The sequence below is a fragment of the Haliaeetus albicilla genome, chromosome 7, assembly GCF_947461875.1.
Source record: "Haliaeetus albicilla chromosome 7, bHalAlb1.1, whole genome shotgun sequence".
Taxonomy (NCBI): domain Eukaryota; kingdom Metazoa; phylum Chordata; class Aves; order Accipitriformes; family Accipitridae; genus Haliaeetus; species Haliaeetus albicilla.
In genome coordinates this window covers 42898853-42919240 of record NC_091489.1, presented here as the reverse complement: position 1 = coordinate 42919240, position 20388 = coordinate 42898853, and the positions used below count along the sequence as shown (strand labels likewise).

Sequence of the window (20388 nt, the reverse complement as noted above, 5' to 3'; positions counted from 1 at the left end):
CTTAATTCATAATTTACTAAGTTAAAGAAACGGAACCATCGTAAGAAACCCATCTGTTTGTTGTTACTTTTATAGATTTAATCTGTTAAAAGCTGTTTCCTCTCCAACATTATCCTTAGTTACTCAATATATTTTCCAACTGCTTCTGGCTAATAACAGATTGTCTGCATGATCAGCCAGTAGTTGTTTTGAATTTCCTTGTTCCAGGTTAAGCTTCAAAATTTTGGTCTTGATGTGACAACTATTCACTAACAGATAACAGAGTAACATTTCAGTAATTAGTATTGTATCATTACCAACTGCTATGTTTGGTGCACGTTTTTATTCTCTTTCTTACCAGCAATGGATTATTATTGGCTTTATTTCTGGACAGTCTGTCAAAATCTCTGCACTTCAAAAAGAGAAACATTGCTGGTATTAAGATCATCAAATGAAACTGATGTTTATTTTTAGTGTTTTGTAGATATGTCCATATGTTTGACATGTCTAAAAATGATCCAGCTGTGGCAAGCCAACAGCTGATTAGTCTGAAAGATGCAACTGCTAGATCAGTTGATTTCAAAGAAAAATAACAACAGAGACGATCATATTTAAAATGCTACATACGCAACTGTTTACATTTTTTAAAATTAGGTATAATAGAACTGATTCTAAAATTTAACGATGATTAAACTTAAGCCACTTTATGGAATGGTAAATCAAGATGTGATGGTCATAGCTCATAATTAAAGAGTTCAGACATTTTTGCCTTGAAGATATCCCTAATAATTTCAAAATACTTATAAGATATGAAGGGTTCTGAAAGCAGCTACAACTTGCTTCTCCTTCTCGTGTCTATTTTGCAAAGTTTCCAAGGATGCGATTTGAGGTAAACTGTCGCCATTTAAAGTCTGTGGCAGAACTCGCTCCTCTTTCACCTCTTCATCCGATTGTCTTGCCGTGAAAGTCTTTGGTCTAGGAATCGTCTTAGCATATTCCAGAGCCTAAAAACATGAAAATTGGGGTAACTGATTAAGAGAAAACCTGACCAATATTTCCAAGAAAATTTAGGTGTTTCTCTGTTGAGTCAAATTAATAGTTCTGCTAATTCCTGATCTTGTTTCTGACAGTGTTCAATACTAGATGCTTCAGTGGTGACTGCAAGAAACCTCTGCAGTGGGCAAAATTACCCACCTCAAGGAGATTTGCTTTCTGACACTTACCACTGGAGGCCACCTTAAATACTGAAGCAGTGTTTTTTCTTTAAAAAGAAAAAGTAACACGAGTCTATTAAGTTTACAAACATTTTTTTTTTTCAGTCTCATTAAGCTCTTGTCCTCAGTCATATCTTATAGCAGGGAGTTCTGCAAGCTAATATGACATGGATGGAAACTGAGTGCTCCTATGACAAATTCTAAGGAATTGATGTATTGAAAGGCCTAAAAAGTTAAAACAAGTTTTGAAATGAAGTCTTGGTAACTGTTTTAAATTCTCTGGAACCTGATTTAAAATAATCCCTTGCCAAATTCCTTTTTGGTTAATTTCAAAGCTAACACAGTTCTGAACAGGAAAAGATTTCTGAACAAGTGAGGCTGGTATTAGACATGCCAACCCTTAACACATAACTGTTTCAGAGTGAAACAAAGAATTGCCTCTCACAGAATTCCCAGAGTTCTGTTATACCCATGCATATTCTATTGTGACTGGAAATTTCTTTACCAGTAACACGCAGTCTGCGCAGGACCCACACGTACTATACTGAGAATATGAACAGCAGCATGAAATAAACCACCATTCCAATTTTTTTCTACCTCAGACACTCTGAGTGTGTGTATGCTGAAAAACTATACCGTGAAGCTGAGGGAAAGGAGGGCAGTAATGGAATACTGACAGGGACAGCATATCTTGAAGAACTGTACTTCCCACACTGGCAGAGTGTTTCCTTTTATCATGCGCTTTTCCCAGTATGTATTTCTGTAGCAGTATATAGGTAAACTTGCATGTGTGAATGTGAGACATAGGTAAAGGCTATATTGTGCGACAAGTATGTAAGTTCTGTTTAACCGGGCTTATGTTCTACTGCATGATAAGCTTAACTATCAAAATTAAAAAGAAAAACAGGAGTACTCAAGCTGTTGTTCTAGATCTGACATGTCTCACTGAAGCTGAGCAGGGCCGTGCTGAAAGAGGAATACAAAGCAGATACCTGCAAGAGTGTCAGATAGTATGGAATGATGTATGGAATCTGGAAGGCTGTCTTGCAGAGGGAATGGAAACAGTATTACAGAAAACCTGAAACTGAGAAAGCCCTGGTTTAACCTGGGACATTTTCTGGTGTCTGTGTTTCAGTTGCATGTATTTGGAAACACCTGTTACGTCTCAAGTGGAAGTTGCATTATTTCACGTTCTTGGTGAAAGAGTGTCTGGGAAGTCTTCTGAAGGAATCCAAAGACCTTTTGACATCCAAAGAATACTGTTGTTTCTCTTTGTGGTTTATATGAGGTTTGGAAATAAATGCAAGTAACTGAAGAATTCAATTGATATTAAACTCCAAAACTTATTTCCTGAAGCATGCAGTTTGCATTCGTCACCTTGGAGAAATACCCGTTAGCGTGCTTTCAGCACCAGGCAGGTGAGCTCCTGCAGAACTGATTGGATAAAATATATGCTATTTCCAGAGCTTTATCACTTCCTGCAATAGGGAAAAGGTGCTCCCTTTGTTTGTTTATGTATGCCACTGTCATGTAGTCAGTTGTTGCTCATTTGGGCTATTTTTGAAGGCCAGTGAAGGCTAAAGTGATGTTGTGTGGGCTTGAAAAATAAGACCAATTACTGTAGCTATGCAACTGAAGTGAAAAGAGTTTGTGAGTGAGACCGACAGGCAGGTGGAAAATAGACTAAAAAGAGGGTATCTGTGGTCCATTAGAAGAGTGCACTCTGCAGTAGTGTGGCCTCTACCACTGATGTGAAGCAGAGCATGTGCTGCATGGGGTAAAGCTCCTAGGAGGGTCCCACTCTCCTTTATCCCCACACTTTCCCCAAGAAAACATCACTAGCTGTTTAAGCCAAGTTGAGTGCTGATAGCTTGGATGGAGTACTGCTCTGTTTCCACTTGGTACGCTCTCATGAAGAGCAAGGCAGATGGATGGACTGAAGACTGCTGTTGGCAAAGAGATCGGCAACTCTTGGCACAAATCTACAGCCATAACAGAATAGATGCACAGATGAGCACTTGCCAGCACCCCATGAGAGTAGAAGTCCTTAGAGTTGTCAAAAGGAAAATCAAAGGGGACAAACTATTTTAGCCTACTGTAAGTTAAATTTATGCTTTTCTTTTTCTTTGTGCAAAGTCCAGAATCCCTCCCTGTGTGCGTTTTAAAGGGGCTCTGTTCTTACCTTCTGTCTTGACACTGAAGATATGACCTGGGGTTTTGTAGGTAACCTCTGAACAGAAGCAATGCTTTTCATATTGTGTTCCTTAATTTGCTTTGCATATTCCTTTTGTTGCTTTAACTTCTCTTTCTGACAAAAGGAAAGAAGTCTATGGTTAATTAAATGTCTCAGTGGATCCAGCAATGAAACACTTTTTCCACCTGAGTCTTCCATTTACACCCCTGTTGCTGTTTAACCTGGCTACGCTATTGATCATTCCTCAGCAGAGCACAGCGGGAAATCCTGATAAATGGCACAGCTTTTTTAGTCATTCTTCATTTTTAAGAGCTTTTTCTTGGACCGTATCGAGGATAGAGCTCAACAGAAATGCAACAGGTGCATCTTTATTCTGAATGTTTCAATATATCTGTTCAGTTCAAAAAGGGCTGTGCTCATTTCTGTCAGCTTTTGCAATGACTTTTAAAACCTCTATACTTACTTTTAAAGCCCTGAATGACATGCTTCATTTACTTAACTGATATTCTGTGTCTTTGTATTTCCAGCAATTCACTATGCTCAAATTCAGCAGTATGCTCTACCTTGCCCCTGTTATCAGCCAATGTCAATTATTTCCTTTCAATGCAATGATACCCCAGTGGCATGCCAGGTTCCAGAAGTGTTATGATGGTGTTAAAAACGCACAGAGGTCTGAGCTATGCACCACTCTGTCCATTCCAGTTTCAGATCTCTAATCTGTTTCATTTATGGCAAGGAGGAAGAAAATACAGGGGCTTCTCAATGACTCCAAAGGGATGATCATTTTATCATTTTTCCTTCCTGCTGTCCTACAATGTTCCTATAAAGAATGCCATATAAAGCACCTGTTGTCAGATTAATAGGGTCTCAAAGCATGCAGGATGGAGTCTGCAGTACCTTAGATATACAGCTGCTACCAGACCCTCATTATCAGCAGAGAACAGGTCAAATGATATCAGTTGTTCAGATACTTCTTCTGAATGATCTGTCTCCATTTCAATAGGGTAACACACAATCAGCGATTTTCTTCTTGTGTTTACACAACTTCTTCTTTTCCTTCCACTTCGAAGGTTAGGCAAACCTTCTACTACGGGAATGACAATGCAACTCAGTCACATGAGTGTATAATTTACTGATGTGCTATTAGCCCTATTGAATTCTGTGAACTACTCCCTGTTTCTGGAACTACAAAATTAGAGGGTTAAAATTATCCACAATACAGTTGTCTTTCCTTCTCTTTGAATCTCCCCTCAGGATCTCAAGCTAGACCTGGAGTCAAGGACATAAAGTACCAGACAAACCTAAGTTGCTTCTCAGCAGTGATTTCTTTGCCATTCTCCCCTGCCTAAGTTCACTTTGCACAACTGAAAAGCAGATCATATAATAAGGACTGCTTACTTTCCCTTTGATTGCTTCATAGTCAGGTCCGAGGCCTCCAAGCTTCACATTCAGATTTATGTAGGCTTTTGAGCTACATGGCTGAAAAACAAACAGCAGTAACAGGTTTTCCTTTATATGATTTCACAGAGAGCATAATTAAAGCAAGTCTTGTAGCGGATGCCCAAGATAAGAGCAGGATTCAACTTGCAGTCTCAGTCTTACCTCTGGCACGTCTCATTTTAAGGATTGTAAGTGACCAAAAAGATTGAGTTAATTGCACAAGTCAAATTACACTGTATTTCCTTTGAATCTAGGTGGGTAATTGCCAATCATCCAAATCACAAAGACATACTTTCTTAGTAAAAAAATGATCTTTTGTGAGCTTTATTTTTCAACAGCTTAAAGAGACCCATTTGACTGTTATTAGAATTAAACTCCAAAGAAACTGTTACAAGAGAAGCAGTAAAAGTACCTGATTTTGGTGGTAAAAAAATTAGGCAAATGATATTAGTAACAGTAACCTTTCCTTGTTCTCAAAACTGCAATGGAAAATTGTTCACAGACAGTTCAAAAATACATGCCTTGCAGCACAGCAAAAGCTTTACAAGTGCATAGGGAAGGCAGAAGGTGAGTCATGGGTGATGCCATTTCAATACTTCATGACATTACTACAAAGACCTCAATACTTCCAGAATCTTTCTAATCTCTTTCAAGAACACTAGATTAATTTTTAGAAGTGGACTATGTTTTAAAACTTGTCAGTGGAAACTCATTGTGATGGGCTCTATAGTAATTTCAGTCACAGAGTAATGCAGAAACACCAAGACATTTCTATATGCAAATAAAATGTGCATTTCTTCGAAGGCCGTGTTCAAGTTAAACTCAACTGCAGAGAAACTAATTCTATGCACTGAATTTTCTATTTGATGTTTCTTTGTGTCATTTATCCCTATTCTTTTGTGATATACTTACACCTAACTTTTAATTTAAGGTGCTATGAAGAGTTAATAATTTAGCTGTCTGCAACAAAATCAGGGTTTTCTCACTTCATGCAATGAGTATGACTGCATCTGTTTACTAGGAAAAGCTGGATTTTTCTGTGAGACATAAACAGTCTTACTCTCTGTGGCATTCCTCACATATGAAGCGTGAGAAAGCTACTGAAAATACAGGAAAGAAACAATGGTTTGAACTTAGGGGAACAGAAAGGGAAGGAAATCTGCCCTTCAGTTACTATCATAATCCAGCTAATTCTTCTTAGAGGCATTCAAGCAGGAATACACAAACTGCCTTCTAGATGAAACACATGAGTAATTATTCCAGCTTACTTTGTCTGCCCCGAGACTTGGAGCTAACTTCTTAAACATTTGTCATGGACACACAGGGATATCTCTATGCTGTTCCACTGCATCTGTGTTAACTGGTTACAGTATGAAACTGGACACACAGAAAAGACAAAAAGAACCAAGTTTTAATAAGGACCAAAATGGGATCATCAGGAGACTTGTAATAATGTTTACGCCGTTAGCTTTACAAATCCTCTAAGTTTGTTATTGTTCAGTTTGATTCCCTTGGAAACCAAGAGATTTGAGTTGGATAGCAAATGAGCATGACCAGGATAATGGTTTGCTCAGATCTGAGCCCTGGCTACCTGCTGCTTTATACAAATAGCTTTATTCTAAATCATTTTATCACTGGATAACTAAAAGGACAAACACTGCTCTGTGTGTTCTTAGAGCTAATCAAGACTGAAAGTGACATAGAGAGAGGTGGTGGTGAACCACCTTGCTCTTTAAACTAGAATGATTTTAGTGTCTGTTTCCAGCTTTGTTCCTTGGTTTTTAATGCTCTGGGCAAGTCAGTGTGTGTCAGCATGCTCTCTGTAACAATAAAATATTTCTCGGTTCCCATTCCTTTTTGGGGGGGGGGGGGGGGGGCGTTTAAGATTTTTGGATTATTAAAGAAAAAAATATTAATCAGAGGGGGAAATAGAAATGTAAAACCGTTCAATCTACATCTATTTGCTTACCTTCTTGCTGACTTTAGGCTGGTTTTGCTTTTCCATTTGCATGAGATATCCTTCTGAGTTGCTTCGGCTTATTTTCACTTGATTTCCTTCACCGCTCTCTGGATCTACCTCTGAACCACCTTCTACCTGTGGGATTATAGGTGGAAGTAGGCTGAACAAGTGCTTGTCAGCTAAGTGAGCTTCTGCCAAACGAGTGATTTCTTGGTGATGTCGCTCCGTCGTTTGTGTAAATTGGGAGGTTGTACAAGGAGCTGTCGGTGAACTGTGAACAGAAGATTGAGAAGGCCTCAAAAAAGAAAGAGGGGGAAAAATAAGAATCTTATATATCTGTATACAGCAGATAGCTCAACAAGCAATCTGTACATGGGATGATCATTGCTCACAGAATATACTGAGAACATGAAGATAGAAAGACGGGTATTTCACAATGACTGACTTTGCTTGCACCCAAATGTATGGAAACTGTCCATGGAAAAATTATAGATGGGGAAATTTTCAGCCTGATGCAAAGCTAGCTTAAGCCAATGAAAACTGCCTTTAAATAGCTTTGGATCAGGCCTGCTGAGTACTGAAAGAATTAACTGTCCATGTGAAATAAACCCTTCATTTTTATCAAGGCAGGTGAAATTCTACATAGCTAAGGATTTTCATGCCCTTCCCCATGTGTAGCGAGCCAGAGCTGGCACTGGAATGACTCTGGATATTCACCCCGCAAGGCAAGTTTTGATATAAACCTGTGCAGCTAGCAGTAGACTTAGTTTATGCACAGTGCTCTTTGCTATCTATTTTTTAAACTCCACCTTCTAGCCTTTCAGAAGGAAACTTTCAGTTGTGGAAAATTCTATGTGCAAGAGAGCCTGGAGTACAGAACTGTCCTTTTCCAATACTGTATTTAAAAATCAATAGTTATAATGAATCTTAAGTCAGTAGTAGTCTCTAGTGGCAGGTTTGTAGCAAAATAATTTTGTATTTTGGACTTTAAAACATTTTCTTGTCTATGTCTATTTATTCTGGGCATCATAGTGTTATGATAGTGTTTCAACACTTATATCCTTATCATAAACTACTGATTGCAGAGTTCTTATACCTTTTATCTGCATAAATGTGTCTTTTGGAATCCTGAAGTGATCCTTGATCCTTCACCAATTCTTGAAAATTCACATTAAAAGTAGATGAAATATTCCTCTGATGTGGAGGTACTTGACCATTGGTACTGTTATCTCCTCCAAAAAGCTGCACAGTGACATGGTTGTATAAATGTTGCTGGTCATGTGGAAGTCCATTTGGAGAATCATACTGGTATTTCTTGTTCTCTTTGTTGGTATATGCTGGAGATACAACTTCTGCTGGGTTAAATTTATGTAATGTTGGATGAAAAGGATAGGTAGATGTGGTAAAATCCTGATTAACAAAATGTATTGAATTTTGGACATTACTTAAGCAAGTATCTGAATTTGCTGCTGTATTAGTGTCAGGGCCAACAGAAGGACTTGGATACAGCCATTTCTGCAGTGTGCTGCTACTGTCTTGCTCCACTGCCTGCATGGAAACAGTCTGAAATTCTGATATTTGGTGGTGCCTGTGGTGCCAAGACTTTGGTTCTGCTGGTCTTCCTGGTGGTTGTTGGCTATCATTCCTTGGGAAAGCTCTCCCTTTCAGACTCTGGTTGGATTTTATTTTGTTTCTCTGGGAGGACTTATTTTGGTGATCCTAAAACAAGTTATCAAAAGTGGGGTGAATTTCAGTGATAGCTATTTTATATGTTCATTAAGATCAACAATAGACAAGTGTATGGGTAAGTTTGCCTGTCACAATGCCTTTCATGTAGCTATTTCTTAGAATTCTACAAATTAACTGATTAACTGATGTTTTGACTAGATTACATCATGTTCTATGACTCTAATTCAGGACACCATTCTTATTTCAGACAGCCCTTAAACAGCTGTGCAGGTTACAATGAAGCTGAGTTCTGAACATGTACTGAAATTTGAACATGTGTTGACATGGTACCTTGAACAGGCCTGAACAGGCTGGAGTGCATAATCATCTGTCCCTTTAAAAATCAGGGATGTATGGAGCCAGTCACCCCTGTTTCATGTACACTCACAACTAGAAAAGGGTTATAGCAATATTTTATACAGCTGAATGAGTATCATGATGGAAATTAGTTTTAAAAGTAAGCTCTTAGCAGAGAGTGAAGTGTAAAAGGAAAAGCATCTGTGACCCGAAGTCTAGCATGGTGTGGAGAACAGTCTTTCTTTGTGGCATTTGTAAGGCTTCGGGTTTGGGTTTTTTGAATTAACAAAACATGTCTTCATAGAAGGGCCCTTAAAGAGACCTAGGTATTGTATTGGTCCTTCACAGCTATAACAGTTCTTTAACCTACTGATGATGAGTTAGGCCAGTTTGCACAAGTTGGATTAGACCCATCCAAATCACTCTGAGCTGCTTCTGTCTAACACTGACTCAGTAAATTATGGTCATGGCTAGAATAAGTGATGGCCTGGCCAGACTTAATCTAAAATTAAAATATGTAGGAACCCCTAGTCAAGATCAGAAGCACAGATGCTACTCAGGTGCTGCACAGACAATGCAGATTACTGCATCAAAACTGCTTAATGGCCTGGGACAAATTCTGAAGCAGAACACTATAAAAATGGTTCCTTACAGATGCAGACCATATCTAAGAAATGATGCTGTGGTAAATATGGAATGAGGGAGTTTTATCTGAACGAGGTGCAAAAATAGGTGCCCTTAAATACACAGGACTACTTGTTTCTAATCCTGTAGACAAGTGGTAGCTTACCGTCAACCACCTGGTTTCAAAAATCAAATCAGTTCTTGGTTTTTATCCTCTAATGAAAGTAAACTGTACTAAATTTCAGGAAAAGATGGCTATGTACACACTATTAGACTGGTCCACAGTAGAAGCAGACTGATGTCAATGATTTAAATGATTTCATTTCTAAATCAAGCACTCCTCCCTGTCCTGTATCCTGCAAAATATTATCCAAATGGTAAGAAACAATTTAAGAATTTAAGCACACCAGGACTACTGTCTTGAGCTAAACTGACATACTCTAAATCTGGAGTTTATTTAAGATTTATCGCTTTCCAATTACAGCATCAGGTGTTGCCCATTTTGAGGAAAGACATGGCTTTCCTTCCAAGGAATATACAAATCCATTCTCAGTCCATTTAATCTTTGTCAGCACTAAAATCCTCCATTTCATTCTCCTGTCTCTCTAGGGTTCTTTTGTTAGCAACACTTGCAATCACTACATAGCATATGCACTCAGAATAACTACTTAATGGTAGGTATTAAATCCACATACAGAGCAGAATGTTTTGGCGAAAGCTTTATCACTAGGGAATCCTGACTCCTGGTGCCAAGATGATGATTTGTTAGCTCGACCTCTGCTGTAATGATTAATGTTCTGGCATACTGTGCCACTGGTGGAAATAATCAACTGCTGCCAAACTGGGACCAGGCCAATGTTGTCCTGTTTAAATGGAATGAGCAGTCCTGTAAAACACCTCCTTCATTCTGAAATTCCACATATAAGGCACATCTCTCACAATGAACAGCAGCATAAAATCTTGTTTGTCCTTTACAGAAATGCAGCTTCCAGTCTTAAGTAAACAGCAGGGAATTTAAGCAGTCTGCCTGAATTACTTCAAACACTTGTAATACAAAGAGAGTAACTAGGTTTGCCAGTAATAATTCCAGTTGCCTTGAAGTTCTGGTTCTGAAGTTCTTGGTTTTTCACCAGTGATGATAACCTGGTCTCTTTTATTGCTCCAAAGACTATCCCATTGCATTGGTTTGAAAGGCCAGCGTAAAACAGATCTATAGACTCATGTAGGGAGGGGGTCAGTGCGACTTTTTCTTCTTGTAACATTTTCTGTTTTATGGTAACCCCTTGATGTTCACGGGGATTTTAGGTGACAAGTAATGCAACAGTAGTTAAGTTCTAGCTCAGAATCCTCATGAACCATAAACAAGACCATGTAGTAGTTTGTGCTTTTACATTATTATCAATCAAATAATGTCCTAAATAGATAAGATTTTTTGAGCTCAGAATTTTTGGGGATTTGGGATCTATTTTGATTTAAAATCATTCGGTATATAAAGCAGCATATGCATTAAATTTTGGTGATTATCCACTGATATATATCTAAGGATTTATTGCCAGTAATTGGTACTTTAAAAGTAATGAGATTACAGCTTTAAATATTCAAACTTCAATGCTTTTACATATATATATTTCAATTGTCATGTTCTATCAAAAAGGAACCTTGAGCTGCTGCGCTTTCAGGTACCATTTGTCTTCAGGCTCCATTTTCACAATCTGGAATGGTAGCACACTCTGAACCGGTTCTTCATCAACAATTTTAGGATCTGTAACCTAAAAACCAAGAATGTTTATGGCCACAGCCCAACCTGATGAAAGCATTTAAAAGTCTTGGGGAAAGAATGAGAAATAATTTGCCTCCTATTAAAGCTAAAATGCTAAAGTTAGGCATTATACAACAGATAACAAGAAAACAGACGGCTAAAAGAGCAAATGAAAAAGGAAGCAGAAAACCAATTAACAGTGGTGTAGCAGTAGGGAGTATTACTTCTACTTTTAAGAAGAAGAGAGGCAAAGAAAATTGCAGGTAGTATGCAGCACAGAAACCTACTTGTAACTCTCAAATGTCTGGGCTTGTCCATTTATATGAGAGCCAGTGGATGAACCTAGTAACAGAAAAGCAACTAGACAATCATCATTGTCCAAGCAATCAGCCAGTGTACCAAGATATTGATGGATGACACACACCATAGCAGATCTTGAACAATAGGGTCATGCAGAAAAAGATGGCAAAACATAGTAATGTTGGTAGAATAGTACAAGGAGTAGCTGCAGAAATAAAGCAACTAATACCCATAGCCTGGCAACAGTATCAAACAGGTTGTGCAAAACAGCAAGCCCACAAACAAGAACATCTTCAGGTGGCTGCAGTCGTGGTAGCATGATGGCTGGAAATCAAATTTGAGCAATTTTTTGAGGGTAGCTGCTGGCACTACAGATTTCGAAGCGAAGCGATACCCTCATAAATATAGCAATAATGAAAATTTTTCTTGAAAGCATCAAACTTTTTTTTCCAATCTATAAAACTTCAGGAAAAACAATGCTTTCTTTTTATTTATACTTGTGTTGTCCCAAACTATCCTGCTAAGTACTACAGCAGGCGTGACCTCAACTAAGTGTGCAGTTAGCCAGTCTCACTGTAAAGAGACTACAGCTATGTGCTGGACTCATGCCTGTGGTAGAAGTACCTATGCACCGCTGCAGAGTGACACTGGCTAACACAGGAGAACTTGCACTGAGAAGACATTTGTGACCAAGAGAATTATTAACTGAAAAACATAATGGTGCAATCAGTGTGAAGGAAGTGTTAAATCCTTCTGGGGAGCTGGGCCTCTCATCTTTGGGGGTGAGAGATTAGGACTACTAGGAAAAGGTAGGTAGGGTTTATTGCTGAGTTTTCAGGTGATCTCATTGCCCCAAATGGCAATGCAGATTCTATTAGTTGTGACTAGAAAAGTTCACAAATTAAGTTACCACACAGGTTTCCTGAACTGTGGATAGATACAGCCTTGCAGTCAGTAAGATGTTTTTGGTGGAACCAACTGACTCACTGTATTGATAGTTTACTGGGCAGGTAAAGCATACTTCTACATTATCTCTTTGAAAGAGGAACAGGACACAACCTCTGCCAGCATTTTTTGTGAACTATTCTATTAATACCAATCAAATTGAGAAAATGATCAAATGAAATTGCATTTTGAGAATCATAAGCTGTGTAATGCCTATTCTGTTAAATTGAGGCCTATAATTGCTTCTCTACTGAAAAGATACAACAAAGACAGCAATCATGGCATGTCATTATCCCAGACTAGAAAACCGGCCTTTGCAGTGAGGACTTCAAAGGCTTGTGGTTCTCGAATTGCATTTGGCTGCTATTGTTGAAGCGCAGGCAATCTTGATTAGGTGTTTACACTGAGGTAAGGCGCAGTGCACAGAGAGTCTGAGTGCCTTGGTCTAGAGCCATTAAAAAATTGTACATTATGTTCCTTGCTTTGAAGTAAGGGGCTTGTAGGTAGGAAAGCAACTCATATTGAGTACAGCTGAGCTAGACTGGGCCACTACTTCTCTCTCTCTCTTTCTCTCTCTCTCTCTCTCTCAGAAATTCATCATCAGGTTCTTAAAGAATCAGGCAACACTGCAAAGAACTTGATGCTTTATAAAATGCAATATAAATTAGTAAATATACAGATCAACACACATTTATGCTATGTTTTGGTACATACAGCCTGCTGTCTGTATGCACTGAGATAACCGCTGTAAATCTTGCAAGAACAAGGCTGCAAATATTTTACCTAATGTTATGTCAGTTGAAAAAAAGGTATGCAAAGTACTTACTTCAATGTAAACATTATTTCATTACCACAGTACCTGATAGCCAACAGTGAACATATCAATAAAACCAGCTTTAACATCCTCAAAATAATCCAGTTTAGGAAAAAACAGTGTTCAGAACATGTTTGATCGCTCCAGCAGAAGACATGTGGCTTGTTTGATTCTTTGCATACTTGGTGTTTTTGCACTTTTGATACAGTTTTCCAGGTGAGGTGACCAAAGTTGGCTCATGGGCCAGCTCTGGTCAACAAGGTGCTTCTGCCAGGCATTCTTTCACCCCCTCCAAAGAGACTGGAGCAATGGATGTCCCGATTAAGAACAAGAGAGGTAAGTACTTCCTCCTATGCCTATCCACAGCAAATACAAAGGTAGCTGACAGTAGGTGGTGATGCTGTTGCGGCTGTATGAACTTGTCAAAGAAAGAAACACACCTTGCTACATGCATGCTGCCTGGCTCCTGCTATGTCACGGCTCTGCTGTCCCCACGGCTACTTCAGCAAGGTAGTCTTACAACATAGCCCTGATTTTAACAGATTTTTTTTTTCTATTATGTATCTTTCAATAGTGTCTACACAACGAAGTCCTGATCCCTGGCTCCAATACTTACATATGAAACATTTTCAGAATTCCCCAAATAGTAAACATAATCATATCAACACAGCTTTAATTAGCACCAATCTACACTAATTATTTTTACCATCAACCAAATTATAACTGAAAAAAACAAGTGCTCTTAATAGCTCTGCTAGAAAAAAGCTTGTCCACCATTACACTCATTGTAATGTAGTCAGCAGATGCCCTCTAATGTTGTGTCAACTGTTCATTAGCCTTGGAAAATGTGTCACGTGAAGCAGAAAGTCTCTGTAGTTTTGCAAGTTAAGAATTTTCTATGCTGCAACTCGTGGAGTGATTCAACGATTCCCACCTTCCCATTATTCATAATAAGTAGCAAGTAAAAGCAACAAACTCGTGTATAATCGTTCATTAGGAACTGTAATTACATTTCCACTTAATCCTTAATATAAGTTGTCTGACATTTCACAGTCAATCATAAGAAAGCTAGGCTCTTCAAATCCAAGTACTATACATGACTGTTATCTGCTGACTGATTTCAAACATAAGGTTTAGTTTGGCTGAGAAAGCAAGTAGGGGGAAAGGGTTGTCTAACCATGCAAATCTAACACATATTTCTTGGATATTCCTGCATGTGTGGCCCTAAATGACAGTGATAAGCAAAAGCGTGCATGGCCTTTGAAAGCAGTGTGACCACAATGTGTTTTCTGGTTCTTAAACTCAACTGTAACTTCACGTACACTTTTTTGTTAAGATCAATGTAGTGGAACAACACTAATACAGCTTTTTAAGCCAAATGGTGACATCAGGGTTTCCCACTGCAGTTAAAAAATTGCGAGTGTTCTGCTATTAGAAGCAATTTGCATTTGCTGCATTGAGCAAAATTTGGAATATGCTATTTGCAGAGGTGATTGTTACCAAATTCATGTTGGCCAAGCAGAGAAAAATCAGAGGCAGCAAAAAAAGAACTACTGATTAGGTGCAATGTAGATCCCATATGAAGGAAGCCAGCATTTCTTTAGCATCAAGATTAAAAACTAGTGAGAGATCACCTCTGTGACATGCTTCATGGACAAGAATATACGTAGCTTAACTAGGCTTGTAACGAGGCCGTCACTGGGGTTGTGAGTCACTGAGGACTTGTCAATTATTCCATAAAGGATGAACAAGATTCTCACTGGAAATCTGAAGTTACCAGTTGCATGATAGATTGTATATCTACTTACCTCCTCTGCAAACCTGATCATGCAGCTATTCCATTTTAACACCAGACAGTCCTCAGTTTATACCGATTAGAAAACATGTAAAAGTTACCTACCGGCTCTTGATGAAGTACTTCCTGCTTTTTACTGTGTAATTGAAGATAGGAATTTATCTTCTCTGAACGTAATCCTAAAGTCCGTTTATTTTTTTTTACAAAGTCTTTTTTTGCTCTTTGTGGTCGATGTTCTTGAATCTGAAGAGAAAAAGCACTGCCATATGTACTGGGACTAGCTTTGAAATTATAGCTGTCTGCAGATTCCTTCCTTTTGGTATGCAGCCTGAAAGGTTCATTGCTGACCATCGCATTTGGTTCATGACATCGTAATAATTCTGTACCAAACTCTGAGAATGAATCTTGTGACTTTGCCTCCTGTTGATTCTTTTCTTCTGGGGAGCCATTGGAATGGAGATAAAATGAATCTTGTGAAAAGTCCACGCTGCTTCCTCCAGCAACTTGGCATGCTTTTTCTGCCTCACAAAATTCTGCTACCTCTTTTGTGTTCTTCCAATTAGGATTGTATCTTAGGCTGAAATATTTGTCCACAGACTGTTGTTTCCTATTTAAAAAAGGAAACACAAAATTATTTATGTAAACTGAATTATTTCAGTGAATACGGCATGGCCGTTTGTAGGATCGGGATCAGAACAGTTTTATCAAGTTTTTTTTTAGTAGAAAACTTAGGCAGGACCTCCTCTTAATTTTTAATTTTCATTATCAGCGAATGATAAATTGGCCTAACATTCAGATCACAGTAGAATACAATCTTTATCCTAAATTTAGCATAGAAAACATAAGTACTAGTAGAATCAACTAAAAGATAAAATGATACATTGTACTGCTTCTGTTGCTTCCTTTAAAGTGATGTAGCTTACGAAAGACAGTAGTGTTGCTCATTCTTCAAAGACTCTGCTGTGTGAAATAAAAGTGATATCTTTTAAGTAAAATCACTCTCGCAAGCGTCAGTTTGAGGCTGTCTAAGCAAGAACAGCCTACAGCTCTGTATTTTTATTCTCTCTTCTCATTCCTATGAAACATCATGATGTTTCAATAAAAAACTGTCTATAAAAGACTTAAAGTAACTTCTCATTAAAAAACAGGCTGTAATTGAGATAAGTGTAGAAAAACATAAATCACAAAGGTTTGTGGGCTTGTTTTTTTTTTAACAAGTGTCCAAATCATTGCTCTGAACTACATTTGTCATAAAGCAAACAAAGATGGTCTGCCTTAAAAAAACCACAATTGATTCTGTTTATGGTTTATTGTTTGATCCAACAGGAGGAAAACCAACTGCAGGAGCCAAATGCATACAAATTGGCTTCCAGGAGACGTGCAAGCAGTGGCAGGAGTAAGGAGCGTGGGAGAAAAAAAGCTTTTAACGCTGTTTTTTCTTAACTGGACCTGCAGCATAGTCCTGGTTTCTTGGGCACTGACAAATGGTGAGCCTTTCAGAGTGACATTTATAGGCACTGAAACCTGGTTGACTCTTCAGCCCCTATTAAAAGAAATGTACTGATCTGCTGGATTCTCCAAACTGTGGCATAGTTAATTATATTAACATTTCCATAAATCATTTATTCATCCTTTCTAAATTAGTTACATGCCTATGCCTATATTTCAAGTGGCTCCTAATAATAAAATAATCTGTTTCTCCAGCAATGCTTTTCATTTCAGGTAAGCATTCATGCCATGGTATCCTGTGTACTAGAGATTAGATGATTTACACTGGTGAAAACATTATTATTCCTAGTTGTCATACACCACAGGCAAACAGAAATAGGTGACCATATTTTGAAATGAGTACAGAAATATGTGATATAATTGCAATGATTCAAATAACAGAGTATAATGCTAAAGAGTTCTATTGTGCTGAAATGTGTGCACAGCAGCTCAATTGTATTATGCAGGCCAGGTCACTGCACGGGAACAAAATGAGTGTGAAGAGCTCCTTCATCTCTAATCATCTGCAGACAAAAAGTGCACCTTTTATTCCTCCCCCCAACTTGATATAAAGGTTAGATGGACTCTGTACTCATCAACAAAAGCGTTGTATGTAGACAACAGATGCAGTGTTTCCTCTTCAAATTCCGAGGTTAGTAATGGATGTAGAGAGGGGGGTTCATATGTATATGCTGTGATATTTGCTCCGGTTAATGGACTGCATTTGAGTACTTACTAGGCTAAGTTCAAACAAAATAAAATCAAATTTCCATTTAATGAAGAGCCTCACATTCAGCACAGTATTCAGTCAAAAAAATTACTAAAAATTAGAGCATGTTTCTAGTACAATTAACATCATTTGCACTCAGAATAAAATATTCAATAACTGGCCATTTTGCCTGTTGAGGAGGTGAATAAAAGCATGCTGTTAATAATTTAGCCTTCATTTGTTTGCCATTTTATTTTAAGTAGACAATTAAATTGAAACTGCACATTATTATTACTTCAGGTTTAATTTAATCCCTTTAAACTTGAGAATTATTCCTAATTTATGCAGTGTTAAACCTTTATGCATATGACAGCAAATTAAATTTTATTTTAGGTACCAAGTTAACGCTTTCTAAAGAATGTTTAAAGGTGACAGTAACCCTGGAAATTTTAATTCTATATTTATACGGCTATAAGGACAAAACTGCATTGATTCAACCCATCAATTTTTGCCTCTAAGTTTTCTTACGGGAAGTAGCCTGTTTGCTCAGCGCAGGTCTTTCAGTAAGAAACAAAAAGAGGATGTGTTGGTACTGGTTCTTGTTTTCTCTCTGGTCCTTTTTCACAGCCCAGCTCCAGAAACCCTCTAGCCCATGATCTAGCTGCTGCACCATCTGAAGGTAATGCCAGTTACATGGCAATGGCTGCCTATTTGAGACAGTAGCCAGCACGTACTGCTAAATATTGTAGTGCCTGATCTACAGCCCATTACAGTCATTAACTCCTTCCACTGACTGCAGTTCTGGATCAGGTAGACAGGAATAAGAGGGGATCTACATTTAATAGGCCATTTAACAGACCAGAAGAAACTGTTGTTAAATGCTCCCCCATTAGCTTACCCAGCAATGTTCAAGAGTAGGGGTTAACATGCATCTGTTCGCCACTTCCTCCCTTCTTGCCTGCCTGTTTTAGAGGCAACTAAACAGGCATGTAGCATTCGCCTCTGTATGCAGTGTCTAGAGCCAGTACACGGGGAACCTGTATGCGTCTGTGAGGGATGTTTTCTTTTCCTTCTTACCCTCCTACACTGGTGTTTCAGCCAACATAATAAACAGTTGAGGCTGTGTTGGAGAAATGGGTATAATAATTACAAATGTGGGTAAGATGAAGCAGTACATCTTGGTGTGTAACCAAGTCCGTAGCTGCTCTTAATAGCACTTTGGCAATACAAGTTGGTATTGAAGATGTCATGTATGTTCTGAGGAATGTAAGGTTTTAAAGTGTCAGAACTATTCTACTCATCTACTAAAATCCTGTGCCTTACCTTCCATTACCATCATTCCTTTGTATTCCATTTGTATATCGATTTGTATCATACTCAACTCCTTCTTGTTCTTTTAAACTCATCTCCTCCAAGCTATCTTCTAAGCTGTCATTCTCCAACTCATCAGAACACAGTCCTACCAGCTCTTCATTTTCATGAATCCGCTGCTGGAGTTCTAACTGATACTGTCTCTCCTGAACAAGGCTTTCAGAGTCTGACTCTTGGGAGTTGTGCAGACTTGAGGCAAAGTCCCCTTCGCTTACAGATGGCCTTTTCCAATTTGCGGGGTGGAAATCTGGTTGCATGAGTACATTTTGAGGAACATGGGTTTTATTCACGTTGCAAGTGGGTGGAGAAGAAACTGAAATATATTTCATATCTGAAGAATTCATTCTGTGTTTTGCACTGAGGGTGTATACACCAGCCCTGTATTTGGAAAACACGAGAGTAAACGTAAAAAGGTTGCTCGCTGTATAATAATGATTGTATTTGTTAAAAGCTAGAATTGTGGCAGTATCATTGGCTTAGGCTCACAATTCAACCTTCTATAGTTAAAACAATTCTTTACTCTCATCTTTTCCTTTAAGCAGTTAATATCAAGGTCACAATACACCAAATGCATGACTTACTGCTATGAAATCCACCTTAAACTATTAGTGGTAACAAAGCTAATCATGTATAAACAGCTTATGAAAAAGAAAATTAAGCTAAGACAGAGCAACAAAATTTTATGTTAACTTTTGAGAGGTAAAAGAAATTGTGTATGTTCTCTTTATTCAACTTATACCATCTTGATGTGTAAGCTATCAGCAAGAAAGTGTGTGTGACAGAGAAGAACAGAGTGAAAAGAACTGGAACGCTTCTTAAATTAGGAAGAGAGTTTCTTTTCCTTTGATTGCATTTAAATGTCCATAAGTCGTTTGCACCACCAGATACAAGCATCTGGGAGGAAGGAAAAAGGCAGTGTTTTGTGAAGACATGTACATTAGTCAGTTACAGCGCATACAGTGTGACCATTCCGTTTAAAGGCACATCGTGAGTTTTTTTAGTATGTGGGCGACTGTTTAGATATGGAAATGCAAAATATAATTTCTGATTTTTCAGGGTTAGTTAGCACTGCCTGTCACACGCGAATTTACCCTCCGGCAGGCCTTCTACACCTGGGCAGACTCCTGTATCCACTGCTCCTCTCGCTGCTGGGCGGTGGTGCCCACCCTGCAGCCCGGAGAGGAAAGCCTGGCACCGGCAAGGAACCTTTTGCTGGAAACCGCCTCTCCTGTCAGCAACCCCCGGTCAGCCTCCGCAGTGCGTCCACCGAGGGAGGCGAGGCCTTGCCCCTAACTCCTGTCCCAGGAGCCTCTCTCCGGCCTGAAGGCAGGCCTTCAGCCCCCCTGGGAAAAGCCAGGCCAGGCGTGCGTGTCCCCCACCCCACCCCGAAGCCTCCCCTCGCCCCCAACCCCCCTCACAGGCCCCCTCTCACCCTCACAGGCCTCAGCTCTGCCCCAAGGCCTCAGCCTCAGCCCCAGCCCCGACCCGCCGGCCCGCCGTCGCCATGGCGGCACTGGCGGACGCCGCGCCGCACCTACCAAGGCGCGAGGGTGGCGGGGGGGGAGGGCAGCGTGTCCGCCTCCTCTCCCGCCCCCCCCTCCGCGGGGAGCGTGGTAGCGCCCGGGCTGGGCGAGGGGCTGCAGGGCGAAGCCACTTTCCGCCTCAAAATGGAACTATTTCTTTCTAGCGGTGTTCAGAAACGGTTTTCTGCATTTTTTCCCTTAACTTCTAGTGAGAAATAATGATCATCTAGTGAGGAAAACAAGTACGG

General features: G+C 39.2%; 1 protein-coding gene across 4 annotated transcripts; it reads right to left on the bottom strand.

Moving 5' to 3' along the window:
• Positions 1-417: 417 nt before the first annotated feature.
• On the bottom strand, positions 418-20129 carry JHY (junctional cadherin complex regulator). Of its 4 annotated transcripts, none has more exons than XM_069788085.1 (9): positions 20050-20129; positions 18570-18995; positions 15155-15656; positions 11095-11205; positions 7884-8506; positions 6797-7082; positions 4786-4866; positions 3376-3501; positions 418-983 (listed from the first exon to the last, which is right to left on the bottom strand). In XM_069788085.1, the coding sequence occupies exons 2-9, from the start codon at positions 18959-18961 to the stop codon at positions 780-782; spliced, it is 2325 nt and encodes a 774-aa protein (XP_069644186.1). In that variant the 5' UTR covers positions 18962-18995; positions 20050-20129; the 3' UTR covers positions 418-779. The 4 variants fall into 4 exon arrangements, with proteins under 4 accessions (XP_069644186.1, XP_069644187.1, XP_069644189.1 ...); XM_069788086.1 differs by having other exon boundaries at positions 6797-7058; XM_069788088.1 differs by having other exon boundaries at positions 7884-8029.
• Positions 20130-20388: the final 259 nt, after the last annotated feature.

Bases quoted from the DNA above. Each gene is read 5' to 3' on its own strand.
- JHY (XM_069788085.1), bottom strand. From the start codon at position 18,961: ATGAATTCTTCAGATATGAAATATATTTCAGTTTCTTCTCCACCCACT. The intron at 8,507-11,094 runs GTTCCTTTTTGA...AACTTGTTTTAG, and splicing joins TGAAAGCGCAGCAGCTCAAG to GATCACCAAAATAAGTCCTC. The intron at 984-3,375 runs GTAAGAACAGAG...TCATGTTTTTAG, and splicing joins CTTCAGTGTCAAGACAGAAG to GCTCTGGAATATGCTAAGAC.